Source organism: Macaca fascicularis, chromosome 1 (assembly GCF_037993035.2).
Source record: "Macaca fascicularis isolate 582-1 chromosome 1, T2T-MFA8v1.1".
In the NCBI taxonomy this organism is placed as follows: domain Eukaryota; kingdom Metazoa; phylum Chordata; class Mammalia; order Primates; family Cercopithecidae; genus Macaca; species Macaca fascicularis.
The window spans coordinates 82,517,700-82,539,250 of NC_088375.1; the positions used below are offsets into that span (position 1 = coordinate 82,517,700).

The 21,551-nt window shown below is 45.3% G+C and overlaps 1 protein-coding gene across 11 annotated transcripts in view; it reads left to right on the forward strand.

The window, feature by feature from the left end:
- CNIH3 (cornichon family AMPA receptor auxiliary protein 3) overlaps positions 1-21,551 on the forward strand; it is a 373,524-nt gene that overhangs the window by 264,455 nt on the left and 87,518 nt on the right. For 10 of the 11 annotated variants that reach the window (XM_074037255.1, XM_074037293.1, XM_074037269.1 and 7 more), the window contains 2 exons: positions 3,899-3,967; positions 7,759-7,806. The exons of the other annotated variant lie outside the window; for it this stretch is intronic. In XM_074037255.1, the coding sequence (XP_073893356.1) occupies positions 3,899-3,967; positions 7,759-7,806 (117 nt within the window). The remainder of the gene's footprint in view (positions 1-3,898; positions 3,968-7,758; positions 7,807-21,551) is intronic. 11 annotated transcript variants of the gene reach the window in all.

Genomic DNA, 21,551 nt, shown 5'->3' on the forward strand with positions numbered 1-21,551 from the left:
TTAGTGTTAGGCCTTGGTTTGGATCCTGGCACCAAAGAGTGATATTGGGCAAGTAACTTAACTACTTTGGGCCTCAGTTTCTTCTTCTCTGAGATGGGACCAGTAATAGTGAGGTATGTACTATTATTGGTCCCATTTAATCCTTTGGGTGGTCAAAGGATTACATGATAAAAGGCATGTGCAGCATATAGCCCAGCAGCTGACATGGTGAGCAGGCTATACATGAGAGCAGTTATTACAATCATCTTGATAGCCCTCATCACACTGTAGCACAGTGGCATGTCTACATGGGGGTCTCCTCCTCCAGACTAGGAACTTGGTGAAGACAGGCACTGATCTTGTTGATTTTTGTGTCTCCACTGGTTAGCCCATTGCCTGTACATAAAGGATGCTGGCTGAATGTTAGGTGAATGGATAGATACATTGGCAAGTAGATATTGGGGGCAGGGAGTCTGAAAGCCTTTGTCCTCATGGGTGCATTGTCATCACATCATCAGAAAGCACCCGTGAAGGACCTCTGATCTCATGGAGCTCAAAGGCATAAGCCACACTTCAGGCCTCCTTCCTCTGGACCATCCTGCAGGTGAGGCGCTGAGCTGGGCCGAGGTAGGGGTCGCCGGCTCTCAGCCTGGCTGAACTGCCCCAGATCCCCATTGGCTCCTCTCTCCTGCTTCAAGCTCCAGCTACCTTTGCTCTATTCAGTCTAGACCCACCTCCCTGCACTCAGACAGGGACATGGGCCCTAGAGCAAGACTGGGGATGAGGATTGTTCACAATGTGGGGGCTTGGCTCCCTTTCCTCCATGGGTGCCCATTCTCCTTGTGGGGCCCTATATGTGGAGCCCTAACAGTTGTGGAGTTCTGCAGCTATCCAGATACTTGCTTTCAGTGACTGGATCCAAATACAGTGAACCGTCTTTATAACTGGATAGATAATAGGTGTCAGGAAAACCGATGTCAGCCTCACAGGAGCTAGGAATGGTGCGCTCAGAGCTCTGGCCTTGGTCCTGCTCGGTTTACATTTATATCAGGGTGAATGTGGATGTGGGTATTGACGATACTGTGTTTATTAGGATTTATATAATAGTTGGGAGATAGGTCATGTCTCAAAAGATCAGACCAGCAGACCAGATTGAATAGGGAGGAATTAATCAGGATAAAGATTAGTTCCTGCTCTTAGGCCTCCAAATCCAACAATGCTTGTGCAGAATGAGGTGGACTGAGTTTAACTGAAGCACATGAAAAAGACCTAGGGCTTTTAGGTAATGCAAATTCAGTATAAAGCCAGGAAAGTGATATGGCCACAAAAAAACTAATGACATCAGGCTGCATTAAAAGAAGCATAGACTATAGAACAGAGAAGGTGAGTGACATCTCTACTGTCCGTGCCTGCCACCCTCACCTTGAATCTAGTGTTTAGTACTGACTGTCACACTTTAGAATGGACATTTACAACCTGAAACATCCGTGGTGGACAATCAGGATGATGACGCAGCTTAGTGGTAGTTTGTGTAAACAATGGTTGGAGAGATTTAGCTTGAAGAAGAAAGATTTGCTGAGGTCCCTGTAGCTGACAGTACTTAAAGGGGTTCTTTGTGGAGGAGCTATTTGACCATCCTATGTGCCTCTAAAGCAGTGCTGTCTGATAGCACTTTCTGTGGTGATGGGGATGTTTTATATCTGTGCCGTGTAATAGCTACTAGATAGACAGGGTTGTTGAACAACTAAAATGTATCTATGAACTGAATTTTTAATTTAATTTTCATTAATTAAAAGTTTAAGCTTTAATAAGCTACATGTGGCTAGAGGCTACCGTATTGGAGAGGATAGCTCTAGAGGGCAAATAAAAGAATAGGCTGGGGTCAGCAGATCTTTTCTATAAAAGGCAAAAGAGTAAATATTTTGAGTTTTGTGAGCCTTACAGCCTGTAACTACTACTCAATCCTCCTGTTGCACAAAAGCAGTATAGATAAAAGAATAAATGCTACTATATTCCAGTAAACCTTTATGGATACTGAAATTTGAATTTTAATATAAGCTTCACATGCCACAAAATATTCTCCTTTTGGTTTCTTTCAATTATTTTTAAAAAGTGTTAAAAATGTGAAACCCCATCTCCACTAAAAATACAAAAATTAGCCAGGCATAGTGGCACACGCCTGTACCCAGCTACTCGGGAGGCTGAGGCAGGAGAATTGCTTGAGCCCGGGAGATGAAGGTTGCAGTGAGCCGAGATTGCACCACTGCATTCCAGCCTGGCCGACAGAGTGAGATTCTGTCTCAAACAAAAACAAAAATGCAAACTAAAAAACAAAAAAAATAAAACATTCTTAGCTGACAGGTTGAACAAAAATGGGTAGCAGGCTGGAATTTGGCCTTCAGGCTGTAGTTTGCTGACCCTGGCTTAGGCTATGGGTGGAGGCTTCAGGGAGTCATATATTAGTTTAATAAGGAAAGCAATGATTAATTAGAGGTAGCCAGAAATGGAATGAGCATCCTCAGTAAGTGGTGAGTTTCTTGTTCCTGAAGCGTTTAAGTACAGGCTGGATAATTATCTGGCAAGGGATGATATAGAAATGTGTTGGTTTAATACAAGTTATACTGGAATTTTCTTCAAATTCTGTAGGAGGATTGAAATCAGGATGACATATGACTGCTTTAAAATTCTACTTGCTTTGTAGAGGGAAGTTATTTTCTCTTACTTAGTGCTTACTCCCAGCCCCATGTTGCTGGATTGGGGACATATGGGGGTGGGAAGCTGGTTTCCTTGCTTCAGCAATTCTGCCAAGTGTTCAGGGACCCCTGGTATGTGCCTTCCTGGGGAGTTGGTTATGTCTGTTTATTTTATTTTTTTCCTCCTGCCTCAGCTTCCCAAGTAGCTGAGATTACAGGTGTATACTACACCCAGTTAATTTTTGTATTTTTAGTAGAGACAGGGTTTCACCATGTTGACCAGGTTGGTCTAAAATTCCTGACTTCAGGTGATCTGCCTGCCTCGGCCTCTGAAAGTGCTGGGATTACAGGTGACCATGTCTGTTTATTTTCAAAAGGAGAGATTTTATTGGGAGCACCCAAGTCTTCCACACCCTAAGAAAGGACACTCCCCTGGCCAGATCCCACCGTGTTCTATTATTTATTCCTTCTGTAGCAGACAAGGGAGCTGTGGTGAGGATGTGGGCTTGCAAACCTTCACCTGTCAGTTAGGTACTTCCATGGGGGGCCATGCCTCATTCTGTGACTGGAGAAGGTCCTCTCCAGCATTCTTTCCTCCAGGCATATCGGGAAACTGTTGTTCTCTGGGGAGTTCTGAGTCTTCGTCCAAAATGAACTGTAGGACCGGAGTCCAAAGGACTGTACTTTGAAATGCTGACTGCCCGGGAGCCAACCATCCAGGCTTGTGGACTTCTAGAGATTTGATTATTTCTATTACTGTCAACTCTACTGCCTTGTTTTTCTCTTTTGCCTCTCACCTGACTTCTGTCTGTTTCACTTCCAATCACCTTTTCTGCCCCAATACACACAAATAAAAAATAAATAGCCGCTTCCTGGAAGGAAGGGAGCTAAAAGTAGTGGTTTGAAGTTTTAAATTTTTTGTGCTTTTTTCTAAATCCCAACCTGCCGTCAGCACAGTAGACTTTCTCTGCATCTTTATAAAGCACAGAATACTTAAAAAAAACTTACTGGGGAAAATTTTAAGCATGCACAGTAGACAGAAGAACGTAAGCAACCCCATGTGCTTATTGCCAGCTTCAACAGTGGCCAGGTGCTGGCCCATCTCATGCCATCTACAGCCTCTTCCTTTATCTTGTGTTATTTGGATGCAAATCCACAGAAGCTTTGGACATGGTGTGTTGACTCAGGTGTGCACTAACACCTCAAATCTCTGTATTCTGTTTCAGATAATTGCCTTTGATGAGTTAAGGACGGATTTTAAGAGCCCCATAGACCAGTGCAACCCTGTTCATGCGGTAAGTAGCGGGTGCTGGTGAGAGGAAGGTGCTGTCACCCCAGGCTACCCAGGGCCTAGGAAGGAGGGTGAGAATGTGAATGATTTGTGTAAAGAACATGCTCGCCCTCACTGTGCCTCTCTACCTGGCTCAAGGTTGTGGAGGAGCCTTCTCATTCTTGAAGTGTGCTGAGGTCTTGAGATATGTTGCAAGTCAGGTGTGACGACTGTCCCCGTAACCCAGGGGAATAGTCTACTGTGCTGTGGCCCTTGAGTCCTCAAAGCCTGGTGCTCATGTGTTTTGGTTACTCATCCTTAAACAAGGACAGAGGCTCCATGTTGGCCAACATGCTTGCAGGCACGTGAGCACCATGAGTGGATGTCCGTGCTGCACTCTCCACTTGGGCACCAGGTTTCTCAGGTGGAGATGTGGAGGGTGGGTTAATGCACAAAGTCCCTGGCACCATATCCATCACCCAGAAAGCATTCATCTCAGGTGGTTCTGTGGGTCTGTGGTCAGCTCACCTCTGCCTGGAGAATTTGGTGCAATCTGAGTGTCCTGGTCTGGGTTCGAGATGTGAAAGGCCGCCTGCCCCAGCATGCGTGGCTCCTGGCATCTTCCTGCTTGTCTGGCTTGGCAGGCCCTACATGCTGCCCTTCCCCTGTGCCCTGGCTGTGCCTCCGACTGGGAGCTTCTGCATGGATGCTGGGTGGCAATGGGTGTTTTGGCTGTTTGTTTCCCTGGTCAGTGCAGTCCATGTCCCAGAGCCAGGGACCAACCCTGTATGTGGACAGAGCCTTTTCCAAACTTACTCCAGACCTGCTCTTCTGAGTTCAAAGGGTGGTGCACACACAGTTCATTCGAGTGTGTTTCTCAATCCAAATTCACTGGTCCTCTGTTTAGTTGAAGTTCCTTCCAGGCCATGGTTTCCAGCACTAAGGCAACTTTTTGCCTCTTGGAGTAGCTTTGTTGACCTTTTCAGCCAGAAGTTGTAGAGAGAACAACAGGCTCTGCTAGCATGATACCATCTTAGCCTGGAATGTTTATGGCGTCATTCAGCAGGGACAAAGAGGTCTCTTATCCTTAGCTGCAGGCCCCATGAAGAAGGATATGCTTTTAGGGAGGTACCACAATACCATATGGAAGAACCAGGGTTCAGTGTCCCCTTCTATAAAGTAGAGAGTTATTACTGGATTTGTTGTTGTATTTTGAGTTTTTACTTTGTGCTAGGAACTTTATATACATAATCTGTAATCCTCACAATAATGCTGCGAGACAAACATCATTAACCCAATTTATAAACCACTAAATGGACTCTTTTGTACAGGGATTCATAGGTCATGAGTGCTGGAGCTAGGACTTGAACCCAGGCTTACCTGTCTCCAAAGTCTGCCATCCTACCATCTACCGTGTGTTGCCTCTTTTAAGAGACCTGATTTTATAATATCTGAGGCCCACTTTGGCATCAAATTTTTTGATTCCATGAAATAGAGCCGAACTCTTTCAAAGCAAATTTTGATGCAAGTTTAAAGAACCTGCAAGATCCACTTTAAAACTTACTGTATTTCATGAACTTATAACTATTAAAATCCATTTTGTTTCCATCTGCCAGCCTCACCATGCATCTGGGATAATTTGGATCTGCCAGGCCTGAAAGGTTTCACTCTGGGTCTCATGTCTTTCTGGATGTTTTTGTGTTTGGCACCGACATTACATGCCTGGTCTGTCAGTATCTACCAGGTGCAGTGAGCGACTCTAGTCTGAGAGACCTTCATTTAGGAATGCCAGGGAAGACAAGAGCCTACTTTCCTTCCTTCTAATTGTTTGGGCTCAAATTAATAGGCAGCTCACTTAGAACACCCAAAGTTTTCTTGTCTGATTCCAGGGCAAATGCTAGGGAAGGAATTTGTCCTACCGCTCAGTTCCATCATGCAGATTCCATGCTGGGTTGCAGGTGATTGGTGAAACCACAAAATATTTTTGTGGAACCCTTTCCATCTCACCATGGCAAAGAATAAGGAAATTTAGACAGAATAAAGAAAATCAGGACTAGTATATGCTCTCCAGGGAGCTTCTGTGAAAGGCCAGTGCAGGAATATAGTTTGCACATAGTAGGTGCTCCATAGCTATTTGTCGATTAAACGGTGGATGAATATTGAAGTGGTGGCATAGAAGTTAAATCTCAATTTACTTTTTTTACTCCTATTATTAAAGGCACACTTCTAATTAGTTAACTGATTAATTAAGGAGCCTGGGCCCTATGAAGTTCATGAACAGAATAAGACTCTAGATGCCCCATGGGGAAAACTCTTGTCTCGGATTGAAAACAAAAACAAAAACAAATAAAAACCCTAAATGGAAGACGGCTAGACACATTTTCCCAGTTCTTATGTTGTTACTCCCTGGCAGGAAGTTAAATGCTTCAGATGCCTCTTTTAATTCTTCTGCGAGCTCTTAGACCTCTATAGAGCCCCCAAAGCAGCATTTCAGACTCAGGTGGCTTAAAAAAGCTACTTCACTGATTGGTGACTCCAGCCCTGGAAGGACTTGTGTGTCACAAATAATTGCTGATCCGTATGATGCGTCTCTCAATGAGGGCATGAGGCCCATTTGGATTTAAGATGCCCTGAAGCTCCCAATATTGTTGGGCCCTATGGGATGGAAAGGAGGAGGAATGCTCTGTTTTACTCCTCGTTTCTCATGTTTTCCCTTCCTTTTACCAGCAGGGCATTCATTACTTTAAAGTAATGGTAGATGTTGTCCTTCAGTGGCTCTGGCTTGCTGGAAAAGGAGCTAGTGTGTGTCTTGTAGCATTACATTTCATGCGTATGTGCACATAAGTGTGTGTGCTTGCATGTGCACATGTGTGAGGAGGATGCAGTGTGTCTTTCTAGCCATGTGGACACTAATTTGTCCAGATGTGGGCTCCTTCCTCTGGGCTTAAAGGATGCACAGGAATCACTATATTTACTATATTTATGATTTAATTAGGGAAATGAAGTGTCCCAGCCACCTGTCCTTTCCAGATCCACGAGGAATCTCATTACCATTCCATCTATGGCAACCAAATTGCCTCAGTAATGAAGCACCGGGAGACGCCACAGCTGTGTTCAGTGTGGCTTTGGAAATCGTTAAAGTCATTGAAGGAAAAGGGAGGCAATAGCATTTAGTGCATGAAGTGGGCATCATCACCTGCCCAGCCACAGGCCATCATCTCATCTTCCCTTGGCAGTGAGCCAGGCCTTGATAGACTCGAACTTCTTAAAAAGCCTTAGCCTGGGGGGCATCACTGGTGTCTAATTTAGTAGGGAGATTGCTTCCGCCAAGTAGACTCACTTTAGAAAAATGAAACCAGCAGGCAGAGAACTTGTCTACCTTAGATACTAATGAGGGCACATACGCTCTTCGAGACCCAAGTGGGAAGGCCTCCTGGGAGGGCCGGCTGCAGGCTTTAGGATGTTCCGTGAGCATGAGGTACCATTCGGCAGTTTGACCACCTTATGTGTACATGGAGGCTGAGAGAGACTTTGTAGATAGAAGAACAGAAATCCATGCTGGACTGAGAGGGAAGGTGAGCCCATGCTGTTTGCTGGGAGAGTTCTGTTAAGAGCAAATGACCATGACAAGGTACAGGGAAGAAAGTCAGAAACTCTTAGAAAAAGCCATTGGGTGGGAGAATGCTGGCCATGTGCCCATGAGGGCTCTCTGGTGGGTTCTGCCTCCGCTTTTGGGGCTGATTGTAGGGCCTTCTCATGCTGTTTTAGCAGAACCCCTAACCTCCCCTCTCGTTTCTTTCTTGTGCATCCTGATAGAGGGAACGGCTGAGGAACATCGAGCGCATCTGCTTCCTTCTGCGAAAGGTCAGTGTGGCAGCTTCATGCTGGAGGATGGAGGATCACACGGTGGTGGGTAGGCACACAGTGAAAGAGGCTGGTGAGGCTGAGTGCCTGCTCCAGTCCTGTCCACCAGGAAGGCAAATGGTGGCAGGGAAAGGGGGAGGTGGGAGCAAGTGATCAGTTCTTTGGAAACCTCCAGAGACAAGAGGAGCTAATTAAAGGAGGTGGCCATCAATCAAAGTGTCAGGACAGCACTGGATATTTGCGAGTGCCCTCTGATTGGAGTTGGAAGCTCTTTATCTTTGCATGATGATGGATGGCATTTCCAGCTGCTATTACCACAGAGCCTTTGTTCCTGTCTGGGGCTGGTCTCAGGAACACTCCCTGCCGACCTTGGGAAGTTTTTAACTAGATGCTGGGTTTCCTTTGAGGTTGTAGCCTGTCACTCAGCTTTGCAATTTGATTGTCAGCATCACTGGGAATGCTGAATGGGTGGGATGAGGGGGTGTTATTAAAGGCAGAGTCACGTGGTTCAGAGAGTTGCTCTGAATGGATGGGTAGTACATTACAGCTTCCCCAGACTCATTCAGGAAGCGCATGTGGGCACACACAGTTAAAGCTTGGTATTTAGCATAGCTCTGTGCCATAGCTGGGGGCCCCTGTGTCTCTTTCCCAGGCAAGTGTGTGCTTTTTGCAGCAAAATGTGGAGAACGGCAACTTGCCGGTAAAATAACCAAAGGACGTCCCTAACCTCTCTGTACAGAGTGGATGAACTACAGGCCATAAGAAAGCCACCTGTCAGCCCAAAAGGAGTTTTTGAGCCTTATATGAATAGGACAGAAATAAAATGTTATGCCAACGTTGATAGAAGGGGAAAATACTTTGCAAGGTTTTGAAGGTTTTTTTCTGTATTTTAGTAATGATACCTTTCATTGAGAGAGAGCTTAAAGAAGCAGCCAATTATTTTTCTAGCTAATTACTTGTCCTTTAGTATCTTCTAAGAGAGTCAGTGCATTAGAATCCCATATCTTGTATGATACAGCAGGGAAATGTGCTTGGATAAAACCTATATATGAAAATATTTGTGATCCAAGGAATAAAGAATGATTAGGAAAATAACAATATGAATTCATAAATTTATAAATTATTTTTCCAGATAATATCTTGGATACCCATAACCTGCTCCAGCCGGTACTTCTATAGTCTGTGGTTTGTTCTTTAACACTTGACAGCTAAGTGACATAGAATGGATCAAGACAAAATCAAAGTTTTGCCTTTCAGACTCCAAGTTGCCACTTTCTCTCCCATCCTCAATATATTGTCCTGTATTCTCTGACAGAACAATGTTCCATATCCATCACCTTTTAGCCTTGCTTATTCTTTTATACTGCTTGACCCACTGACTCTGGCCAGGTAGCAGGCAATGGCCAAGGTCCTGTGGCCCACAGACTTGCAGCCCTGGACGTTTTAAAGGTCAGAGCCAAGGGTATGAAAGTAAGCACACTATGCAAGAATTAGTGTTACTTTTTGCAAATTTGCATATTGTTTGCATAAGTTTCTTTAAACAATAAACTGAGGCATTTTACTCCAAGAAACTCTGTACTCTACCTTTTCCTGCCTTTTGCCCCTTTCATTTGTACATGCTCCTTTCTTCCATGCCTCTGCCTCTGCTGCAGCTTCTGGGAGGTCAAGTGCAGTTGTTGTTCATGGTCATGCAAAATACTAGGGAGAAAAGGTAGACATCAGAGGACATGAGCCAGTGACTTCAAGACTTTAGGTGTTGTGACTGCGTGATCACACCTTCTGCAGCCTGACAGTTTTCTTGCTTCCACGGGGAGTGGCACTGGAGTGGCCAGCACCTCTGCAGTAACTCAACACAGAAATAAGCCATGTACCTACAACTTTATTTATTTATTTGAGACAGGGTCTTGCTCTGCCACCCAGGCTGGAGTGCAGGGGTGCAATCATAACTCACTGCAGCCTTGAATTCCTGGGCTCAAGTGACTTTCCCCCCTCGGCCTCCTGAGTAGCTGGAACTGCAGGCATGCACCACCATACCTGGCCGACTTTTTTATTTTTTGTAGAGATTGGTTATTCCTTTGTTGTCCAGGCTGGTCTCAAACTCCTGGCTTCAAGTGATCCTCCCATCTTGGCCTCTCGAAATGACAGAATTACAGGGATGAGCCACCATGCCCAGCCCAGCTTGCTTGCTTTCTTTGTGGAATCTCCCTCCTCCTCCAGTCCTCTTGCCCTAAGCACATCTACTTTTAACAACTGGTTGTTAGTTCTTCTGTGTGCCCTGGATACCTGAGGTTGTTTTCAGTGATGTCATCATTGTTACAGGACCACCAGCTTCATACCAGGACCACCAGCTTTGCACCCTTGCACAGTAACAGACCAATACACTGAGACGATGGGAGTTGCAGCAGAGAAAGAGCTTAATAATTGTATGGCAGCCAAATGAGGCATGAGGGAGTCTCAAATCCCCCTCCTCCAGAAGTTTTGGGCTGGAATTTTAGAGGGAATTTTGGTGGGTAGTGGGCTGAAGAACAGGGGGTTGCTGATTGATTAGGGCATGGGAGATGAAATCATAAGGAAGTAGAAACTTCATTCTTGTCCTAAGTCAGTTCCTTGGAGGGAGTCCACAGATGGCTGGTGTCAGTGGGCCTGATGGAATCAGGATCTAGAAAATATCTCAAATGGGAAACTTGAGGTTTTTGAGGACTTTAATGTTAAAGATGTTATGTATAGATGTTAGGACCTCGTGACAGAGGCGATGGGACTTTCAAGCAGTACGCGGCTATAAGGAGGTGGGCTGCAGGGCAAGCTGGTTAATGCTTAGTTATGCTTCTGTTTAAAGCTTATGCTTTTGTTAAAAGTTGAGCAATTTTGTTTTATTAATTTAATGAGGATCATTTCAACATAATTTCTTTCTGAATGTAATTTCAAATTATAGGTACTTCTGTCTGTCTGGCCCTTGAGGTCTGGCTGTGGCTCATGTGTTGTTTAGCTTAAGTTGGTAACACTATTCTCCCAAAGGCATTTAGGTCCTGGGCATGCAGGTCTGTCTTCTCTCACTGCAATGCCAGTTCTGGGTGGTCAGCAATTTTGTTTCATTCACCATCATAGGTTGTGACATAGAATGTAGAGCAACGCACAGCCCATTGAAGGTGCTTAGCGAGTATTGACTAAGTAAGTGAATGAATGAGTGCCAACTTTCTGGCACTTCTGTCATCTAAATCCTTCTTCTTGGAAACACTGGCTTAGTCAATAATCTTTCCATTTCTTCATTTTAGTACTGTCCATGACATAGTACAAAATTCACATATTTTACTACATTTATTCCTTATATAAGATTTATAGGCCAGGCATGGCGGCTCACACCTGTAATCCCAGCACTTTGGGAGGCTGAGGTGGGCAGATCACCTGAGGTCAGTGACCAGCCTGGCCAACATGGTGAAACCCCCACAAATTAGCTGGGCATGGTGGTGGGCGCCTATAATCCCAGCTACTCGGGAGGCTAAGGCAGGAGAATTACTTGAACCCGGGAGGTGGAGGTTGCAGTGAGCCGAGATCGCGCCATTGCACTCCAGCCTGGGCAACAACAGCGAAACTGTCTCTCAAAAAAAAATAAAAAAAGATTTGTATTTAAAAATTGAAATTAACTCAATATTACATTCATTATTGACACAGAAGATCTCTGACCTACAGTGTCTTCTGTCTGATTTTCTTCCATAATGCTTATACCCTCTGCCCCCTTGTAGTCTGTATTTCAACCTTCCTAATATCTGCTCTCAGCCAATTCTGGGACCTTTATATCTGGAAGGTTTTGGTGAAGTGCGCAAACTTCTACTGCTTCCAAATCCTGCCTCTCTCCTTATTATCCTTGTAACTCACAGCGTGTGCCTCAGTGTGACTGTAAACTAGGGGTGAAAATAACAGGACTGTGCTCATACAGGTGTGTGAGAATTAAATGAGATAATATGGTACATCTGGCTCATAAGTGTACAATGCATATTAAATGTTATTATTATCATCCTGACCCTTGGATTCTACCTAAAACCCTTTATAACATCACTAAGCACACACTTGGCCAGCCGAGATAATCCTTGGCTGGTTGCACCGCCCCTTAGCATCCCCTCCCGTTTTCTTAGGTAAGTGCCATTTGGTGTTTGAGCAGCATCACAAGGTGGGCCGGCCTAGGTCTCCTCCCTCCTGTCTCTCTCATTTCGAATGGGCTTCTGAGTTCTGATTCCCAAGCTGTGAGCATGTGTTGGGGATGGCGGGGAGGGTTAATGGGTCTAGTTAGCAGCACCACCTTCTGGGAACTGCACCTTCCAAGAATTTCTTGGAACTAGCCTCCTAAACACCCTAGAATGTGATGCATCTCAGCAGCTGATTGTTGTTAAACCACCTCCTCAGCTTTCTTGGGAGAAAGGAAGGGATTTTCAAAGTGGATCCATTTTTAGCTCTGTAATTATCAGAAAATGTGTTCTTTGGGTAATTGTCTGAACTGCAGGATTCTTGTGTTGACTTGTGCTCGTGATTCATTTTTCTTGTGGCAAGAGCCACTTGCCTCTTGAGCAACTCTCCCCACCAGGGCACATCATAAGCTCTGTGGGGCCCCTACAAAGTGCAGTTTTGGGAGCAGGAAGCATCCTGGAAGGCAGAGGTTGGTGTGATTGCTGCTTTCGGGCATATAAAGGATTCTCATGGGGAGGGGCTGACTCCTGTTGCATCTGCAAGTTTAGCTAGTGGTTCGAGGAAATTATCTTAAATGTGAGCTCAAATGATTGGTATGAGAATAAGGAGAAACGTGCTTCATCAGTGGTAGTCATCAAACTTTGGGACTGGTTGTGAAATGTTCACATCCCTTAGACCAAGTTACGTTTTTTTATTTTTATTTTTCATTTTTTGAGACAGAGTCTCACTTTGTCATCCAGGCTAAAGTACAGTGGCACGATCTCGGTTCACTGCAACCTCTGCCTCCCTGGTTCATGTGATTCTCCTGCCTCGGCCTCCTGAATACCTGGGACTACAGGCATGTGCCACGACGCCCGGCTGATTTTTGTATTTTTAGTAGAGGTGAGGTTACACCATGTTGGCCAGGCTGGTCTCAAACTCCTGACCTCAGGTGATCCACCCACCTCGGCCTCCCAAAGTGCTGGGATTACAGGAGTGAGCAACCGCACCCAGGCCCTTAGATCAAATTAGACAAGTTTGTACCTGAGATGATTTTGAGTTAGACTGAGCCTGCCCAATGTCAGGGGCATTTAGTTGTATAGTTTGGGGTGGCCCTTCTGGCTTGACAATTCTGTGATTCTCCAGTTCATGTCCCAATTTCCCCAAGAATTTGTCTGTTCCCACTGCAGGTTTTCCCTGACATTTGTGGATGTAAAAAGCTGTCGTGGGGGGATTATTTTCATTCTCTCATTGGGCATTCTCATCACCACATGGAGGAGAAGGGCATGTGGGTAGGATTTGGGGGTGAGTGGGCCGTTGAGTTCACTGGGGAACCTGGTGGGAAGGGGCAGGTGCTCCAGGTTTAGTATTGGAAATGCAGTGGTGATATGACCATAGGTGTTCCCACTAACGGGCACCAGTGTCTGTTCCTTGTTAAAGCTTCCCAGAGCCACAGCTCTGTCTTACGGAGGAGTTATGATGTGAAGTGAGGCTGCCAGTAGCAGCCTGAACCCACTGCAGAAATTCCATGATGTGGTTCTGAAAGCAGGGGTTGGAGGAGATGGGTAGTGGATATGACACTTTCGCAATGAAAAGTCAGTCTTGTTAAATGAGGAGATTGCATTATTATTAATGCTTCCTTACCTTCCCCTCTCTCCAGGACTGTCTACATAATTGGCAGGGCCTTGTGAAAAATGGCAATGTGAGGCTCCATGTCGGAAACTGATGCCAAACATTCAACCAAAGGTGGGGCTCTGGGGCGCAGGGCCTTGTGCAGCTGCACAGGTCACAGGCCCCTGAAGCAACTGAGCCTGGTCTCCGTGACCTTTGCATTATGATTTTGCTGTTCTTCCTCCTATAAGCCGAGTATATTTCCTCTCCCCACTGATACTTGGCTCTGTTGGGTGACAGGATTTGTCCACTGCAAAGTGGGCAGGCGTGGGAGTGTGTGTCAAGGCTGTGAGAGTCATTGGACATTTCTGTCCTCCCTTCTGAAATTCTGTCATTGACAAGACCAATCCACTAGTTCAAGGAGGATGAGAGGCATGGGGAACCTACCTGAGCCCACCTGTATCTCAAGGCCAAGCCTGCTAGAGCCAGTGACTGCCAACCATCCTTTAGATGTGTGAGCGAGTATAAATGGTTATTGTTTTAAGGCACTGTATTTTGGAATGATTTGTTACATAACATTCTTATGGCAACATTCCTGACATGCGTGGATATAAAAAGCTGTAGTGGATGGATTATTTTCATTCTCTCATTGGGCAGAGTATCTTAGCTCCTGGTATCTCATTGATACCATAAGCATGTGGCACTTCTATAAGGGGGAAACTTTTTTCTTAAAGTGATGTTATTCTTTGCCAGAGTTCAGCCATTTGTTCACTCTACACATTTACACATAGATGGTTCAAGCTTGTTCAAATTTATTTGACCTAAGTGGGGGCTACTAAGTACATTTATAAACCGGAACTTAGGGAAAGACCCATGTTGCTTTGGTGCGCAGTATTTGTCATGTGCTAACAACCAGGAAGGGCTGGGTGCAGTGGCTCTTGCCTGTAATCCCAGCGCTTTGGGAAGCAGGAGGATTGCTTGAGCCCAGGAGGTTGTGATCAGTGTGGGTAACATAGTGAGACCCCCATCTCTACAAAAAATAAATAAATAAAAATAAAATAAAATTTAGCCAGGCGTGGTGGTGCATACCTGTAGTCCCAGCTGCTCAGGAGTGGGAGGGGGAGGTGGGAGGATCACTTGAGTCCAGGAGGTTCAGACTGCAGTGAGTCAAGGTCGTGCCACTGCACTCCAGCCTGGGTCAGTGTGAGACCCTGTCTCTAAATAAACAACAACTGGGAGGAATGGAGAAGATGTTGCCTTTTTTTTTTTTCCTAATTACTGGCACTCCTCGCCACAAGGGATTGATTGGATTTCAGTTCTTTTTAGCTGTCAATATGGTTCTTCCTACAGGGCTCTGGAGGGAATGGCATATTTTAATTGAGGGACATGATACGGTGAAAAGGGACACATAAACTCAGAGGCAGTTGTGTGGAGTGCCTTAGAGAGACCATCGTTGATGTAGAAGTTTTCCAGATCAGAATTCTCCGTTTCTTGGGGGGATTTCTAAAGCATGGAAATAGTGATGCCGACTACTCTATGCCTTTAAAAGTGTTAACTCCTTTAATCTCACAACAACCCTATGAAGTAGTCATTATTAAGAGCCACACTTAACAGAAAAGGAAATTGAGGCTTAGAGAGATTAAGTATATATCCGAGAGTCTCCTGTTTCTTAAGTGGTAGAGCTGGGATTTGAAGGCAAGCCCATGTGACCAGAGTCCACATTTCTAATCACCACGTTATAGGGGAGATTGTTGCTTCTTTTCAAAACATGCCCCTTAAGGACCACCGCTACAGTAACATGGCTCAGCTATTTTAAAGGGAAGCTATGGATACTGAAACCACATAGTGCCTCAGAGAGCCTATAAGATGCTTGGCTCACTATCGATGGGTCCGAGTGGATTCTTTTAAGGCTCTTTTTCTAATTTCATTTAACTTCTTTGTAGGGTAGTTCACCCCTGGAGGGAATATTTGAAGAAAAGTAAAAATATCCTGGAACAAAAGTTGTAACTAGTTCAGAAACCCGTGTCTCATGCATAATTTATATTCAGACACTTTCCGTGGCAAACTCCTTGTTAGTCAGAGGGAAAGAAGGAACATTTTCCTTGATGTGTAAACAGTGGTGCTATGCTGAACCAGAAGTTGGAGGGGACATGTCCTCACCTCACTCCTCCCGTAGGGCCGCAGCAGGCAAACTGAAGGACTTTACAAACAAATCCCTAACACATGGGCACTGGCTTTTCACTGGGGATCTGGGTAGCTGGTTGGCCCTATCCTTATTAGTTCTCTATTGTCCTGATAATAAGGTATCGAACCAGTTTACAGCAAACACCATTTATTTCTCATGAGTCCATGGGTCATGTGGTCAGTTCTGTTGATCTTGGCTGCACTTGGGCACAGGGGATGTTCTTCTGGTCTTGGCTGGACCTCATTCTTGTATCTGGTGGGCTGCAGGCCATTAGCTCATCTCAGTCAGCCTCAGCCACATCTCATCCTCCAGTGACCACCTGAGGCTTGTTCTCCTGGTGTCATAGAGAAGCAAGAGAAGTGGAAATGTGCAAGCACCTTTTCAAGCTTTGGTCAGCGTGGAGGCACTACAAAGTTAAGGGCAAAGGATGTGGATATTCTTCAGTGAGACCTTGCTGCCTTGATTGTGAAAATTCCTATGCTAGGATCATATCAGGTAGTAGCAAATGTTAGAGTCTGCTGGTCTCCAGTATTTGTCATTAATGGAACTGATGGTTTCTCATTTTTTTTTTTTTTGCTTATCAAGAGCACCTCTGGAGATGTTTCAACATATATCTGCTTAAGAATCACTTCTAGAAGTTCTGCTCTGGGAGTCCTTGGGAGGGTCCAGTCATCTGTATTTTGAAAATGCCCCGTGGAGGGGCCACGGTAGAGAAACACTGTGGGAAATATTTGGTGACTTGAGTATTTGGTAGATGTTCTGGTGATTCCTAAGCAGTGCCAGGATGGCTCCCCAGGGTCTGGAGAACTGGATCTGTGGAGGAGGAGAGGGGAGGGAGAAGAGCTTCCACCCAGAGAAGTTGACAGCAGACAGATGTTACAAGCTGCCAGCTCCTTTGCAAACAGCCCAGGATGAGCTGAGCCCTGGACTTGAGGAGCATTTCCACAACTTGCTATGTCCTGGCTGTGTGTGGAAAGAACACCTTCCTCGCCTGAGACACAACAGAAGGTTGCTTTTGAGATGAATGTGGAGCCGTCACAACCAGTTTCAAAAAGTAAAGAAGTCCAGCAGCCCTCATGGCAGCAGGAGGAGAAACCCTAAAATCATCAGGGACCTTAGGATGCGTCACTGAGAGGGTCCCTAAACCTGGCTGTGCCTCACATTGAATCTGGATCGATGATTAAACATACGACTCTGAAAGGCAGGTTCCTATCCACCCAGGATAGTTAGTTTTATCTGTCACCTTGGCTAGGTCATGGTGCCCAGATATGTGATCTAACATTGTTCTGGTTGTTTCTGTGAGGGTGTATTTTTTGGATGAGATTAATATTTAAATCAGACTTTCATTATATGAAAAAGACACATGCACACGCGTTTATAGCAGCATAATTTGTAATTACAGAATTATGGAACCAACCTAAATGCCCATCAGCCAATGAGTGGAAAGAAAATGTGGCATGTATGCACCATGGAATACTACTCAGCCATGAAACGGAATGAAATAATGGCCTTTGCGGCAACTTGGCTGGAACTGGAGGCCATTATTCTAAGTGAAGAAACTCAGGAATGGAAATCCAAATATCATATGTTCTCACTTATAAGTGAGAGCTAAGCTATGAGGATGCAAAGGCATAAAAATGATATAATGGGCTTTGGGGATTTGCGGGGAAGGATGGGAGGGGGCTGAGGAATAAAAGACTACACATTGGGTACAGTGTACACTGCTCAGGTGATGGGTGCACCAAAATCTCAGAAATCACCACTAAAGAACTTATCCATGTAACCAAGCACCACCTGTTCCCCAAAAACTATTGACATAAAATTAAAGAAATAAATTGGACTTTGAGTAAAGCACATTATCATCCCTTCTGTGGGTGGGCCTCACTCAATCAGTTGAAGGCCTTACTAGCGCAGAAAGACCCAGCTCTCCTGAGCAAGAGGGGATTTGGCCAGCAGTCGACTTTCAGACCTCAACGGCAACATTGACTGTTCCCTGGGTCTCCGGCCTGCCAGCCCACTCTACAGATTTTGAACTTACCAAATCTCTACAGTTGCATGAGCCTATTCCTTAAAATCTCTCTCTCTCTCTCTAAACACACACATACACACACACACGTGCACACACACATACATACACACACCCTGTTGGTTCTGTTTTCCTGGAGAGCCCTAACGAATGCACTCCCCTCAATTCTGGTAAGTTCAGGTTCAGTAGGTTTACAGAGAGGCCTGGAACTGCTGTGAACCGAACCTTCATAGCAACCTTGTGAGTTGGGTGAAATTATCTGTTCACCAGATGGTTAGTACCTTGTTCAAGGTCACACAGCTCATAGGTCTGGTCCCCGAGTCCATGTTCACAGTCTTCGACCCTTGCTGCTTCCAATTCCTCACGTTCATAGGAGTCAGTTATTTTCCATAACTTTACAGAGCTTGTTACCACTACCCTAGAGGCCAGTCTCTGCAGGGCCAGCGAAAAGAATGATGATCGCTTAGGCTCTCCTGTAGTCTCCACAGGCCATGTGGACCAGATGAAAGTAGGCTGGTCCCCTTACTGCATTCATCGGCAGAGGCAGAGCAGATTCTCACAGCCTGACCTCAGCAATAAAGATTTATGGACTCTTGGGAGTTTTGCTATGAGAAGTCACCAAATCATTGATTGTTCTGACAGAAACAATTTGGGTTTTCATAATATCCTTCTCCTGTCATTAATGTAACAAGGAACTCTGGGATTTCTGGGATTGTAGGATGTGCGAGAGTCAGGAAAGCAAATTGGGATATGGGTTTGGGGCTGTGAGTAACAGAGACCCACTATAACGTGACTGAAACACGATGGGGCTCACTCGGCCTTGGGAGGCCTGTCCAGGCTGGCATGGGGTGGGTGGGACTCGGCCTCACAAAGCTGTCTAGAGACCCAGGCTCCTCCCGTCTTTGGAGCTCTGTCATTTTTAGGGAATTTCCTTGTCCATGTGGACCGTGAGGATGTCACATCATGACCTTCTTTCAAGTAGCAGAATGGAGGAGGCAAGAGGAAAAGGGTCATTTCCTTGAAGAAAGTGACCCAGAAGTCACACACACCACTCCCCCTTAACTCTTTGGCCAGATCTTAGGCAAATGGCATAATCTAGTCTTGATTCTGTGGGGCTATGTGCTCAGCTCAGCATCAGGGATTTTATTCCAGAGAAATGGGAGTGAGGACATTGGAGGACAGCTGCAGATCTCTGTGTCACGAGGGATGTCAGTCAGTAGAGCAGCCTGTGCAGGACATGCAGCCCTGATGTGCACTCTGGAAAACTAAGGGCAGGAATGTGAGGTGGGAGAGGAGCAAGAAGAGGTATCACAGATTGAATGATATTAAACGGATCCTGGAGGAGGCTGGGCATGGTGTGGGTTGTGGGAAGCTGAGAAGTGCTGGGTGTTGGCTTTATGGAACAACCCAATAGGTACCAATCTGAATTTATTCATTCATTCAACTGGAATTCATATAGCACCTACCATGTACGTAGTCGGTTGTTATGTGCTGAAGGGGATAAATTGTGGGTGTGTGTGTAGTGTGTCAGTTGTGAAGACATGCTCAGTACAGCTAAAAGAAATCTTGCTTTTTCTCTGCATTCCTGCCTGAGAGTCCCTCAAAGCCCTGATCACCTAAACCTTATATGGTAGTTGCCTGTACATGTATCTTACACAGTTGTATTCTTGAAGACAAGGATCCTGTCCTTCTGGTTTCTGCAACTGCTACATTACTTAGCATGGGGTCAGATTCATGTTAGCTAGCAGCAAGGATTAGTTCACATGAGACTGGCAACCACAAATACCATGGGCTATGATTTTCATAATGTGTGAGCCGGAATTCTGCTGAGCATGGGATAAAGGCATGTGGAGAAGACCAGAGAAAGGCCGTGACAGGTGTGACGTGGTTGTCACGTCAGAGCACCCTCCGTGCCCAGTGGGTGAGCATTGTAATGGACGTAGTTAGAGTGCTGGCTTTCGACCTTGGCTGTACACTGAAATTGCTTGTGGAGGTTAAAACATCCTGTTGCCTGGGTCCCACCCCCCAGACTTTCTGAAGTGCAGCTTGGCACTTGTTTTTTTAACAGCTCTCCAGATGATTCTAATGTGTAGCCAAGCTGAGGATCACTGAGTGGGAGAATAGTGCAGGTGGGGAGGCATTTTCACTTTCCCTGTTCTTGAGGGTATGATTTAGAGAGCCATAATTTTCCAAATGGTTGCAGAGTAAAAGCAATGATTTGCCAACAGGTGCCCAAGTGGACTGAAGGAGTTACTTCGCAAATTCCAGGGAGATGGTCAGCCCAGCGGGATGACTCATTGCAAGTAATCCACGAGCCACGTGTTTTTCGTGGTGGGAACTCTGCTTCCAGATGCTTCATTTTCCAGAATGTGATGAGAAGTAAAGATTCTGGTTTTCAGCCCCCAGAATGCTCACCCTTCCAGCCACTCATTTTTGCCCTTTTCCAAATTGCTGAAGAAGCAAGAAACATTTCTGGGTCCTGTTTCTGGGCCACAAAATGGGCCAATCTTACAAATCCTAATAGCCTCTTATTCTCAGTAGCATCCAGTCTCTGCCTCTCACTCTTTCCAACTCCTACAGCTCCTCTCTAAAGGTAAAACCGCGCCAGCCTGTACCTAGGTGGGGACAATAAGAGAGAATTCCTCTGAGCTCCCAGCTTGTGCTGAATTAATTCGCATGCTCCAGACATATCTTCTCCCCACGGAAAAGCTGCGTTGCCAAGTTATCATGCTGGCTCCATTTGTAACTTCTATGGGACTTGTTATTCCTTAAGCAATTTGGGGCATTGGTCCTCCTCCAGAACTGAGTTTCACTGGCTCTGATTTCTAAGCTCTCTCTGTGGCACAGACAATTACACAACTCATGGAGTTTTGTTTCATTAGGATAAGACCCGGCAGTAGACAAGAAAATGCACTGAATAAGTTAAATGTGCTATACAAATGCAAAGTGCCATTATTATAAAGGGATAGAAAAGCCATCCTGTTTCCTTTCTGTATCAGCCAAATGGTCAAAGCAGTGATGAGATTCTGGAGGACAATGATCACCGATTATAGCACAAGGAGGTAGGCGGGGAACACGCAGCAAGAACAGCTCTGCTATTGTGGCCTTTCAGTGGTGACATCACTGCTGTTACCACTCAGCACACCAGCATAAGGTAGCACCAGTGCCACTGGTGTCCTGGTGGGAACCAAATAAAGGAGCCACTCAGGCAGGATGTACTGATGACAAACTATATGTCTTCTGAGAGAAACTGTAGAATTCTGTGCATGAGCTAGACTTTAATACATGCTGTTGGGTACTTCGCATGTTTTTTGATAGTGGTGATACTAATTGCCAATGTTGGGTCATTCTGAGTTATTGATAATGTATTTCAAGCACACATATTCTGGACTTTAAAAGGAAGATAGGTGTAGGCGGAATTCAGAAGGTATAATAATTTGTAAAAAGCATGCTTTCCTTAGCAGACTAGAAGATGAGTAAGGGCACTAACTGTGAATCTTGTTCACTGTGCAGAACTCTGCCTACAGCCAGCGCAGCACATAGCCAGTAATGCTTTGCTGATGGAACGAATGAATGAGTGAATGAGTGGAACAAACTCCATGATGACTACTACATGCTTTCCATGTGCTACGTGCTTTACAAGTGTTTCACTTGTTCTTACCACACTGCTGTGATGTGGAGATGGGGAGATGAGACTTGGAGGGCTATGAGGTCACTTAGTAAGTGCAGGGTCTGGATTCACCCCAAATCCCTGCCCTTTCTAAT